This window comes from Saccopteryx leptura, chromosome 1, assembly GCF_036850995.1.
Source record: "Saccopteryx leptura isolate mSacLep1 chromosome 1, mSacLep1_pri_phased_curated, whole genome shotgun sequence".
Taxonomy (NCBI): domain Eukaryota; kingdom Metazoa; phylum Chordata; class Mammalia; order Chiroptera; family Emballonuridae; genus Saccopteryx; species Saccopteryx leptura.
In genome coordinates this window covers 305,772,243-305,785,277 of record NC_089503.1, presented here as the reverse complement: position 1 = coordinate 305,785,277, position 13,035 = coordinate 305,772,243, and the positions used below count along the sequence as shown (strand labels likewise).

Sequence of the window (13,035 nt, the reverse complement as noted above, 5' to 3'; positions counted from 1 at the left end):
TTGATCAATTTACATATGTTGAACCATCCTTGTGCTCCTGTTATGGATCCCACTTGATCATGATGTATTATTTTCTTTAAAGCATCATTGTATTTGATTTGCTAGTATTTTGTTTAGGATTTTGTATTTGTATTCATTAGAGATATTGGTCTATAGTTTTCTTTTTTTTAGTTTTCCTTGCCACGTTTTAGTATCAAGGTAATGTTGGCTTCATAAAATGTGTTAGGGAGTATTACTTTGCCCTTTATTTTTAGAAGACTTTGAGAAGGTTAGGTACCAACTCTTCTTTAAATATTTGGTAGAATGCACTAGGCTAGCCACCTGGTCCTGGACTTATATTTGGGGGGAGGTTTTGATAGTTGTTTCTATTTCCTCCCTGCTTATGGATCTATTTAAGTTTTTTACTTCTTCATGACTTGGTCTAGGAGAATTGTATAGTTATAGAAACTTATCCATTTCTTCTAGGTTGTTAAATTTGGTGACATATAATGTTTCATAGTATTCTAATATGATCCTTTAAATATCTATGATGTCTGTGGTAATTTCTTCTCTTTCATTTCAGATTTCATTAGTATGAATCATTTCTCTTTTTTCCTTAGTGAGTCTAGACAGAGGTTTGTCAATTTTATTGATCTTTTCAAAAAAAAAAAACAGCTCTTTGTTGTATTCATTTTTCTATAGTTTTTTTTGTTCTCTATTTCATTTAGTTCTGCTCTAATTTTTACTATTTCCTTTCCTCTGACTTTGGGTTGCTTTTGTTCTTCTTTTTTTAGTTCTTTCAGGTATAATGTTAGGTTGTTTACCTGTGATCTCTTGTTTCTTGATATAAGCCTATAATGTATAAACTTCCCTCTTATTACTGCTTTTGCTGCATCTTAGAAGTTTTGATATATTATGTTATTCTCGTTTGTATATTTTTATCACTTCTTTTATTTCTTCTTTGACCCAGTCATTTTTTAGAATTATGTTGTTTATTTCCACAATTTTATGGGTTTTTTATTTCTTTTTTGCAATTGAGTTCTAATTTTAAAGTCTTATGATCAGAGAATATGCTTGGTATAATTTTAATTTTTTAGAATTTGTTGAAGTTAGTTTTGTGACCCAACATATGGTCTAATTTTAAGAATATTCCATACACACTGAAAAAAAATTGTATAATCTGATGTTCTGGGATGAAATATTCTATAAATGTCTATTATTTCCATTTGGTCTAGTGTATCATTTAAGACCAATATTTCTTTATTGATTTTTCTGTTTGAATGATCGATCTAAAGCTGTCTATGGTATGTTGAGATCTCCAAGTATGAATGTGTTTTTGTCTGTTTCTATTTTTAGATCAGTTAGTAGATGTCTGATATATTTTGGTGCTCCTTGATTCAGTGCATATCTATTAAGAAGTGTTAAATCTTCTTGATCTAGTGTCCCCTTTATCATTATGAAATGTCCATCTTTGGCTCTTGTTACCTTTGTTGATGTGAAGTCAGCATTGTCAGATATCAGTGTGGCAACACCTGCTTTTCTTTAGGTGTTATTTGCTTGGAGAATCATTTTCCGACTATTCACTTTGAGACTATTTTTGTCCTTGCAGCTTAGATGTGTCTCCTGAAGGTAGCATACAGTTGGGTTTACATTTTGATCCAATCTGCTACTCTGTGCCTCTTTATTGATGAGTTCAGTCCTTTTATAATTAGAGTAATTATTGATGCTTAAAGATTTCCTACAGCCACTTTATATTTTTGTTTTCTGGTAGCTCTGTGTCTCCTTTGGTTCTTCTCTTTTATGTTTCTGTCAGTTATTTTTGTTTGGTAGTATTCCATACTTCTTTCCCCTATTTCTTAATTTTTTTTTTTTTGTATTTTTCTGAAGCTGGAAACGGGGAGAGACAGTCAGACAGACAGACTCCCGCATGCGCCCGACCAGGATCCACCCGACACGCCCACCAGGGGCGACGCTCTGCCCACCAGGGGGCAATGCTCTGCCCCTCCGGGGAGTCGCTGTGCTGCGACCAGAGCCACTCTAGTGCCTGGGGCAGAGGCCAAGGAGCCATCCCCAGTGCCCGGGCCATCTTTGCTCTAATGGAGCCTTGGCTGCGGGAGGGGAAGAGAGAGACAGAGAGGAAGGAGGGGGGGTGGAGAAGCAAATGGGCGCTTCTCCTATGTGCCCTGGCCGGGAATCGAACCCGGGTCCCCCGCACACCAGGCCGACGCTCTACCGCTGAGCCAACCGGCCAGGGCCCCCTATTTCTTAATTTTTAAGCTATGTGTTTCAGTATTGCTTTTTTCAGGAGTGGTTACCATTAGGTTATTAAGAGAAAATGGGGAGAGACAGTCAGACAGACTCCCGCATGCGCCCGACCGGGATCCACCCGGCATGCCCACCAGGGGCGATGCTCTGCCCACCAGGGGGTGATGCTCTGCCCATCCTGGGCGTCGCTATGTTGTGACCAGAGCCACTCTAGCGCCTGAGGCAGAGGCCACAGAGCCATCCCCAGCACCAGGCCATCTTTGCTCCAATGGAGCCTTCGCTGCGGGAGGGGAAGAGAGAGACAGAGAGGAAGGAGAGGGGGTGGGGTGGAGAAGCAGACGGGCGCTTCTCCTGTGTGCCCTGGCCAGGAATCGAACCCGGGACTTCTGCACGCCAGGCCGACACTCTACCACTGAGCCAACCGGCCAGGGCAAGAGTCCTTTGTCTTATGAGTGCTTCTGCTCATAGATCTTTTGCTACTACAGATTTTTATCCTCTCTCCTTTTATATTATTAGTGTCGAAGATTATCCTTGTTTTTATTGTAACCTTGTTGGAACTTTTACTTATAGTTCTGTTTTGTTCTTTGTATTCAGTAGAATAACCCCCTTAAGTATTTCCTGAAGTGGGGGTTTTCTGGTGATAAATTTCCTCAGCTTCTGTATGTCTGTAAAAGCTTTTATTGCTCCTTCATATTTAAAGGATAACTTTGATGGATATAGTATTCTTGGCGGTAATTCCTCTCTTTCAGTACTTTGATGTTTGGGTCCACTCTCTTCTGGCTTGTAGAGTTTCTGCTGAGAAGTCTGGTGATAGCCTAACAGTCTTCCTTTATATGTTATGGTCTTCTTTTCCCTAGCTGCCTGAGGATTCTTTTTTTGTCATTGACTTTTGACAATTTTATTACAGTGTGCCTTGAAGAAGGTCTATTTGGGTTGAGGTAATTCAGCATTCTGTTACTTCTTGGCTTCAAGGATCTAACTCTTCATAGGCTTGGGAAGTTTTCATCAATTATTTGTTTGAATAGGCCCTCCATTCCCTTCTCCCTCTTTTCTTCTTCTGATAAACCCATTATTTTTATATTGCTCTTTCTGATGGAGTAAGACAATTCTTGTAGAGTTCTATCATTTTTTTTTAATGCACAAGTGTTTTTTCTTCTTCTCTCTATAGCATCTCTAGGTGACTGTCTTTGATGTCACTGATTCTCTCCTCTATCTTGCCTGTTCTATTAGCTAAACTTCCTGCTTCATTTTTCAGTTCATGTATTGAGTTTTTAATCTCTGCTTGGTTCTTTATAAAGTTCCAATCTTCTTGGTGAAGTACTCGTTTTGTTCATTTGTTTTTGAGCTCATTAAATTAAAGCACTATCAGTGTTTTCTCACATCTCATTATTTTTAGAACTTTAATTTTGAATTTTCTATCATTTAACTTCACAGATTCCATGTGATTGAGATTTTTTTTTCCTGGAGATTTTTCATCTTCCTTCTGAATTATGTCTCTTTCTTATGTTGCCAAGGTATTCATTTTCTTTTTCCTTGATGGCATTTGAGAATGGTATTGTTAAGAAATCTAACAAAAGCAACAATAAATGAATGAATAAGTAAATAAATAAAAAATTAAAAATTTTAATAAGTAAAAGAAGAAAACCAAAAAAAAAACAAAGAGCAAAAATAAAAATCAAAAACCAACAAAACACCCAGAAAGTATAAAAATGTAAAATATAAAAATTTTAAAAGATGTAATTCAAAAGAAAAAAAAAAGAGATTTCAGTTTTGAGGTTTTTCTGTTTTCTCCCAGTCAGTGGCATGGTACACTATTATTAGTTTTAGCTCTGTAAAATTCCTGGGATGACCTCTGCTGCAACATTGCTATCGCAATGAGCGATGCAGGGCTACAGTTGCAATGATGGGTAGGGAACATTATGAGGGTTTTACAGCTTTAGCAATGGTGATCTCAGGCCTCCTGGCACTCCTCCCCACATCTCAACAGATCAGGGGACCAGACACAGAGTCTTCTCTTCAGGGGAGAGAGTGGTTCTGGAAAGCTAGCTGTGGGGTTTGTCTCTGCCAGTCTCCATTCCCACAAGGTGAGGGAGGCAGGATCTGTGAGGCCATTGGGGGGGGCACTTTCCTCTGTCTCTGTGCCAAGTGTGGATGGGAATACTGGCCATGACCCCTTGTTCTGCTAGCACTGTGGTTTAGTATCTTCCCCTCTTCCCTTCAATCTCTCTGCCCCTCCTGGCAGAAGGAGACCCAGTCACTCTCAGTTTCTCTCCTCTCCAGAGCTGACCACGAGTTTGCCTTATCTTCCATCCCCCTTCTCAACCCTTCCCACCTGTAGTTGGTTCCACATGCAGATCTTTTCAGGCATAAGCACAACTGGGATTCTTTCATTCTGTTATAGCTGTTCAATCTGTTGACATTTCAAGGCGAGAGGTCAAGAGTATCTCTCAGGCTGCCATTACTCTGACATCATCTTCCTACATATTCTGTCTTAAATTGCTATCACAGAGCCCTGGCCTTGTCCCTTGCACCTGGCCTGGAAGCTCTCCTGAGGCCTCTCCCTGGCTGCAGGGCACCACACAGTATTCCTACCCTCACGCCAGTAAACAGTGTTAGTTTCTCCCCAGGCCTTTGGCCTAGCAGAGCTGGGCTTGTCCAGTACATGGGCACTCACAGACACACACACAGACACACACACACACAAAAGCATCACATATGACACACCACACATAACACACATCACACACATGCAAATACACTACATACATACAGTAAAAACTACACATACCACACACACATCTCCCACAACTTCACACACATACAACCCACATGCACACCACACACACATACACATATATACACCCTTTTCTTTCTAACTGGTCTCTATCCCATATCACATCCCTCATTCAACCCTCTATCCCACTGCTTGATGATTTTTCTAAACCACAAATTAGGCTACTTTTTAGTTAAAACTCCTTTCCTTCTTCCAGGGGCTTTCCAGCGTCTTCAGGCTAAAATTCTAGCCCCTTACTACGCTATGGAGGCCATCCACAGTCTGTTGTCTGATGACCCCTTCAGCTTATGCCCACCTTCCTGCCCCACCGGCCAGTCTGAACCTGTTGCCCACCACCCACCCCATGTGGCTCCTGCTGCCTCTACAATGCCAGTCCTCCATCCTCCCCAGAGAGTGCCCCTACCGGGTAGTCTATCTAAAAACCACACTTATTCCACTTATTCTTCCAACCCTATTCAGAGCTCACCTCCTCTATAAAGATTCCCTGACAACCCTAGTAGTTCCCTTCCTCCAAAGACTGGTGTCCTACGTCTGCCTCCCCAGCTAGGCAGGTGACCATCTCAAAGTCACCCTATATGGAGCACTGGATCCGGCACTGGGCAGGTGCTCAGTGAACACTGGGTAGGTGGCACTCACCTTCTCATCCTCCCACACAGATCAAAGTAGAAAACCAGCATGACTACCAGGACATCACCAGCATGGTGGCCATGGCCAAAACCTACGCCACCACCGAGGCCTTCATCGACTCCAAGTACGACATCCGCATCCAGAAAATCGGATCCAACTACAAGGCTTACATGTGAGTCCCTGGGTCGGGGCTGGGGCTCTGGCAGAAAGGGTGGGAGCAGAGTGTGGGGGAATAGAGATCAGAGACCCATGTCCAGTCCCTGTCTCCTCCACCCCAAGCACAGATCCCAGCAGTACATCACCATTGTCCCTTTCTGTCTCTTTCACTGACTTTCTTCCCTGGTCTGTGCAACTGGGGGTTGATGTCCCATCACAGGGTGGACATCTGTCCGCCCAAATGAGGGCTGTCTCCCCAGAGGAAGAAAGATGCAGGCCATGTTTGGGGGAACTTTGAGAACGTACAGGAAGTATGTCATAGGAGATGAGACTAGAAAAGAAAGTTGGGGCCAAATCTAGGAGGTTCCATGACTGCCTTGCTGAAGGCTTTGGAGTTTCTTCTGCTCCCTTCTAACAGTGATATGACATGATCTGAGCTGTGTTAGTAAGAAGGTGTCTCTGGGGCCATGGGCTGCAGGAGGGCCTCTCTGGGGTCATGGGCTGCAGGGGGCCTCCCTGGGACCGTGGGCTGCAGGGGGGCCTCCCTGGGGCCTTGGGCTGCAGGAGGGCCTCTCTGGGGCCGTGGGCTGCAGAGGGCCTCTCTGGGGCCATGGGCTGCAGGGGAGCCTCTCTGGACCCAGGAAGACCAGTTAGGAGACTCTATCAGATTTCTCTGGCTGCAAGCAACAGAAACTACATTTGACTAATTGGAGCTTTTTAAAGGAGATTTATTAGAAAACCAAGGATGTTCAAAAACTTAAAACAAACTGACAGAATCACTCAGTTATCAGTTTCAGAAACATTAGGATCCAGGGCAGCCCCAGAGATCTGGGTAGCTAGAAGCAACAGACAGCCCTCATGCCCACCAATGAGGAAGTGAATCTGCCCTACCCATGTTCAGGACTTAAGTCAAGACTGTGCTTCCATGGAGACGGTGCTGACTAGTCCAGCTTTGGTCGCTGGCTTTTGGTCAGAGAAAGGCAGAAAACCAGCATGGAGAGTCCCGCAGAGATGGCATGTCATATGGGCAGGGGCAGTCCCCAGTGGACATAAAGGTGCTCTGACTCCAGGGAAAGGAATGAGCGACAGAAAATCCAACACATTCACCCCAGGGTGGCTTGAGCCAGAGGTGACTCATTCACACAGGAGCTGTGGTTATGAGGATGAGCAGGGTTCTCCACTGTGGGAGGGCTCAGTCTTTAGAGATGTCTTATCTGCTCTGAGGCTCTCTGTCTCTCACTTTGGAATGTTGCTGTCAGTTCCACTTGAAATGATGAGACCCCAGAGAGCCAATCAGCGCCTGCGGGCCAAGCATTTGTGGAGCCCTGACTGTGTGGATGGCCACATGTCAGAGGACTGCAGCGGCGGGCTCCGGGCGGTTAGAGATCTCTGTGAGTTTGTGCACAGTGGAGCTTGTGCTCTAGGTCAGGGTCAGCAAAGCACAGCCCATAGGCCAAATCCGCTGCTGCTACCGGTTTCTGTGAATAAAGTGTTATCCATCATGGCCATACCCCGCCATTGATATACGGTCTAGCATTGCTTTTGCACTACCTGGATTGCCTGGACCAGGGGTCAGTAAATATTTCTGTAATAGGCCAGATGGTAAGCTGGGGCTTTGTGGTCCACACAGTCTCTGTTGTAACCACTCCACTCTGACGTTGCCTGGGAAGCTGAAGAAGAGCAGGCAGTTGACCTATTTCCTCCAAAGAGATGGAGCCAGTTCTCAAGGAACCCTCCGGCCCTGTCCTGCTGATCAATTACTCTCTGCCCCCGTGAGCCTGGCCCGACCAGTCACCACTCTCAGATGCCCCCTGAGGGATGCCATCCCCTTCTCCCTGCCCCTGTGAGTTAGGGAACATTCCTGTGCAGCCGTCCCGTGCACTCAGGCCTCCACCATCCATCATAGCACTTCCCTCCTCCCCATTGTTAGAGTTTCCACTTGACATTGACTGCACCTTGTCCCAGTTTCTCTTCTTGAGGATTACCTCATTGCCACATTCTTTATGCTGAACCTTTCTTCCCTGACAGCCCTGATTTGTCATTAGTTATGGCGTTTCCTGGACCCTGAGCTGGCCGACATCCGAGGGAGGGGCTCACGTCCAACCTCAGGGTAGAACATCCTCTCCGCCCCTGACCGTTCACCCTCCTCCCGGCCCACTTGCTAACCTGCATGCGGGCCTCTGTGCTCGTTGCGACTGGAGTGTCGTTGTTTCCAGGTCCCCTCAGCAAATGGATCTAGGAAAAATAAGCGTGTGCTTTCACCTGTGTGTATACACATATCCGTAATTATTTCCATATCAATATTTGGTCTATGTCTAAAGCTAAATTGAGTTCATGCTGATGTCTCAGACTTTCATGTAGTACCACATGGTTCATCTAGCCTTCCCAGATTGCTTATCTGAACTTCCCACTCCAATAGGGAACACCCTGGCTCCCACCGTCCGCCACCATTTCCTTACACATAAATCCCAGTTTCTGTGTGCAGTTGCAAGACCGTTAACCCACAGCCCTATGAGAACATCACAACTGCAGTATGGGGTTTATGTACAGTTCCTCTGGGTTTAGTCAGACAGACTCTGCTCATTTCTAAGGTTACTTAGGTTGACTCCTTTATCCCCAGCTCCACCCTCCTCAGGGGAGCAGGGTGGGGGGGATGCCGTGTATTCACAACACAGATAGGTCCTTTTGTTATGGCCTACATTTCATCCTACATTCCAGTAGCTGCATCTCATTTGGGCTCCAGATCTTTTCTCCAAGCCTGTGGTGGACTCTGTAGTCATAGTTGAGAGTATGAAATTCCTCAGATAGGATTGGCTGGCTTCTGCTGCTAAGCGGGAATGATAATAAAATAATGTACCTCTCATTAGGTTTAGTGAGGCTGAAATGAGCCAGTGCTTATAAAGCCCTGGGCCCCACGTCTCACCCATAGAAAGCACTCATTAAACATCAACTCTCACCAGCATTATCTTCTTGGAAGGAGAGCAGCCTGGCTCCGTTCCTGCTGCTGCTGGTATTTGAATGCCTCCTTTTCTTGTTTCCGCTCACTAAAAAATGTTAGTAGCACCCATCGCACCAAGAGATTTATGTGAATATGTCCCTTTATCCACATAATACCCTCTGAGGATGATACTTTAATTATTCCCATTTTACCAAAGAGATAATAAAGACTCAGAGATGTTGACCATATAGTTATACAGCTAGAAAATGCCGGCACCCAGATTCAAACTCACATCTGTCTGACCCAAGTCAGTGTTGACCTTCTCTTCTCACAATATAGATTCCACTAGAATAACCCCTACTCATCCTCCAAGACACATCTCAGTAGCTGCCTGCTGGGGTCACATGAAGTGACTCTGGTTTCCTTTTTGCTTCCCCTACCTTGCCTATACTCTGGTTTTATGCTAGTCCACCCTTCTAGGGGGTGAGCAGCCCGAGAAGGGGTCATCTCTGCAGACTCAGACCATTCCGGAGGACATTGGGTGGCCCAGTGAGTGTTTGCCAAATTGAATTTTCAGCTGAGCTGAAATGAATGAAACTGAACTCATTGATACGAAACTTGTCAATGTTTCTGCTTATCGATGTCCCTTAGTCATTATGACTCCTATTGGCTGCCCTCTATTCTCTGCTGTCTTCGGATACATTTTCTTTCCTCTTTTAGAAGGACAGATTTTTGTAGCAATTCCACTCTCCTACCTCATGCTTTAATCTCAACCACCTGCCTGCCCTTGGCCGTAAAACAAACAGCTCTGCTTCTGCCACTTTGTTCAGACTCAGTCAGCCTTTGCCAAGTGTGCGTCAGCCGTTGGAAAAGGTGTGTCTACATTCTGCAGACACAGTCCCTCCTCACCTACTACTTGCCAGGTCCCACTGAACATCAGAGGATGAGTCAGACATGTCCCCTGTCATCAGGGAAGACAGGACACTAAAGCCATCATTACAAGTGAGATGAGCATTACTAAACATTGTAATAGGGTGTAGCCTAGGGGGTATGCACTTGTTAGGGAAGGTGGGCTTCCAGGAAGTTACATTTCAGATGAAGCTGGAAGGATGGGTAGGACTGAGGAAGGCAAAGATGGAGACAAAGACTGGATAAAGCAAGGGGGGAAGGTGTGTGGAGGCCTCGACAAAGGAAAGAGCCCTGGGCGTTGGAGCACCCAAAGGGAGGCCAGTTGTTGCTAGGCAGAAAAGACAAGGGAACTGACAGGGTGATGAGGCCAGGAGGCCTTCCTGCTCTTCGCCATGGAAAAGTAACCACGCCTCTCCATGGATCACTTTCCCTATATTTTGGGGCTCTCAAAAAACTCCAGAATCCCCAGGAGTTATACTGCCCTAGTTCTTCTCAAAAAAAGAAACCAAGCCTGACCACGTGGTGGTGCAGTGGATACAGCGTCGGCTTGGGTCACTGAAGATCCACGTTTGAAACCTCGAGGTAACCTGCTTGAGTGTGGGCTCATCTGGCTTGAGCATGGGCTTATCAACTTAAGCACAGGGTCGCTGGCTTGAGTGTGGGATCAGAGACATGACCCATGGTCGCTTGCTTGAGCCCAAAGGCACTGGCTTAAAGCCCAAGGTTGCTGGCTTGAAGCCCATAGTCACTGGCTTGAAGCCCAAAATCACTGGTTTGAAGCCCAAGGTCGCTGGCTTGAGGAAGGGGTCACTGGCTTGGCTTGAGCCCCCCAGTCAAGGCACATATGAGAAGCAATCAATGAACAACTAAGGTGCCACAACTATGAGTTGATGCTTCTTAACTCTCTGCCTGTTTGTACCTATCTGTCCATCTCTCTTGCTCTTGCAAAAAAAAAGAAGGGAAAAAAAAATAAAAGAGAAAGAAGAAGCAACAGCCAAGGTTTGGGGGATTTTATTAGATAATGTAGATGTTTTTTAGTTTAATTTTTGGATTTCAAAAGTGACTTTCAAAAAGACACATGAGATCCAAGAAATAAGGCAATCAACATGAAAAATAAAGCTGAGGACAAGATCTGTACCTAAGAATACACATTGCAATGAGAACCAGATATTTGAATTGGAGCCTCCTAACAGCCAAGGTGAAGAAGGAAAGCAGATCAGTGACAAATGTCCCTAATGCCCTCACTATATTATTTGTTTGGATACAGGAGAACCTCCATCTCTGGAAACTGGAAGGCCAACACAGGCTCTGCCATGCTGGAGCAGGTGGCCATGACAGAAAGGTAAGAGACAAAGAAGATGCTTAGGGAGAAGCATGCCATGATGGAACATGGATAAGGACAACAATAAGGAGTCTTTAAGGAATGCCACCTCATCCTCTGGGCAATGCCTCACCACCCACAGAGCACTTTCCTAAGCATGGTCCACTTTATTGCCCATAACAACCTGCAGGGCAGGTATTATAATAACTCCATTTTACAGATGGAAGAAGAAAGTTCAGAGAGGGAAAGTGACTTGTCCAGGGTCACAGAGTCGATCAATGACAGAGCTGAAGACAGAACCCTGATCTCTTGACTCCAAATCCAAGGATCTTTCTAGTCTTGCCCAGCTGCTGCAGGGAGAGAGCAGGGAGTAATTGCCAGTCCCCCGTCCGTCCCCCTGCCCCCCGCTCTGATAGCTGCCAGGAAGAACCCTTGCTAGGGGACGAGGACTACTAGAGTATCCAGTCCTCTCTCAGACTTATTTCCTTCTCAGTGCGAGGAGGGAGAGGTTGTTTTCCTGTGAACCATGAATGTGACAGCAGTGTGCTCTTGCTGAAGGTCCCTCAGGCCTCTCTCCCTTTAAACACTGCTGTGGGCCACCTTCACCTAAAGAAGGGCCAGTCACTTGCTCTCAGGGTCAGCAGCACACACATCTTCCTGCCAGCCCAGTGACCACTGCATGCAAGCATGCAATGGTAGTACTCAGAGCAGGGGATTTGGGGTCAGGGACTAAGAATCGAGTGCCTATTGCATGCCATGTTGTGCTGAGCACTACAAAGGCCAAAGTAAAAAATCCAATGCTTCCCTTTAAGAACTGCCTATCAAGGTACAAGGGTCAGAACACAAATCAGACTGGTTTGAGCCCGAAGGGGGATTTATTGGCTTGTGGCAATGAAAATTCCAGAGGCACAGCCCCAGGTCAGGCCTTAGGACTCACCCTACCCACTTCAGTTCAGCTTTCTTCTATGCTGGCTCTGGTCCTGCCAGCTCGCTCGCTCACTCTCTCGCTCACATGATAGCTCACAGGGGCTCCAAGCCACATCCTGACAACGTCAAGTTTGGTGTTTCCCAACCATTTCGGCTAAAGCCTGGACTTGAGCCTTATTCACCAGTCTGCCTGGCTTAGGACACATGACCATCCCTGAACCAATCACTCTGGCTCAGAAAGATGCAGTGCTGTGAGTGGATAGATGTCTCTGCACTGGAGATGAGTGAGACCCATGGAATTCACTTTCCTTCTGCAATGTCATGGGCGGTGTCCCAAGGCCTGGGACAAAGCACCACCATCCTCTCTTTACAGGAGAAAAATCCCTGGGGGCCCATAAACAAGCCCTGACCCCTCCCTCCACCTGGCTCTACTGCTTGCCAGGTAACCTAACTCCTGGACAAAGCCAGTGATGTGGTTTGGTAGATGCCAGTGTGGAGAGTAGCATGGACCCCATGTTCTCCAATCTCCCCCACATGGCTCCATGAAGTCCCTACCTTGGCCCTGGGGGAGGGGACTGTGCCCCAAGGGCTGCACTTGGTAAGTGACCCAGAAGTTCATCGTTTGAAAACAACCTCTAGAAACAATCTCTAGGCCTTTTGGCCTAGGTCTACATGTCCATCTTCTATTGAGAAGAGACCTGACTTCTGAGTGCATCTCAGGGCATGGGTCTCCCCAAGCTGGAGGCCCTCCACCGGTCAGCCATCAATGCCAAATACTGTGACGCAGACCAGAGAGTCCAGGCAAAGCTTATCCCCAAATGTGGCTGCACGTGAGAATCACATGGAAAACTTTAAAAACTTATAGAGATGATTCTCTCATAGGGCAGGGCCCCCAAGTCTGGCTGTCTGTGAGTTTGCTTAATTCTCCTGGTGATTCTGATGTACAACCGAAATCAGATGTAGGTCTTCCCATTTTTCAGATAAGGAAACTGAGGCTGCAAGAGGGAAGGCCTCACCCAAAATTACAAAGGAAAATACCAGCAAGAATCCATGCTGCTGGTCTCCCGTGTTGAGGAACAACAAGGTCATGGTGTTCTGACTGAGAGGAAGGGGGCTTCT

At 46.0% G+C, this 13,035-nt stretch overlaps 1 protein-coding gene across 2 annotated transcripts in view; it reads left to right on the top strand.

The window, feature by feature from the left end:
• The window catches only part of SYN3 (synapsin III), a 445,360-nt gene that overhangs the window by 408,804 nt on the left and 23,521 nt on the right, over positions 1–13,035 (top strand). For both annotated transcript variants that reach the window (XM_066358238.1, XM_066358237.1), the window contains exons 8-9: positions 5,695–5,837; positions 10,936–11,010. In XM_066358238.1, coding sequence (XP_066214335.1) covers positions 5,695–5,837; positions 10,936–11,010 — 218 coding nt within the window. The remainder of the gene's footprint in view (positions 1–5,694; positions 5,838–10,935; positions 11,011–13,035) is intronic.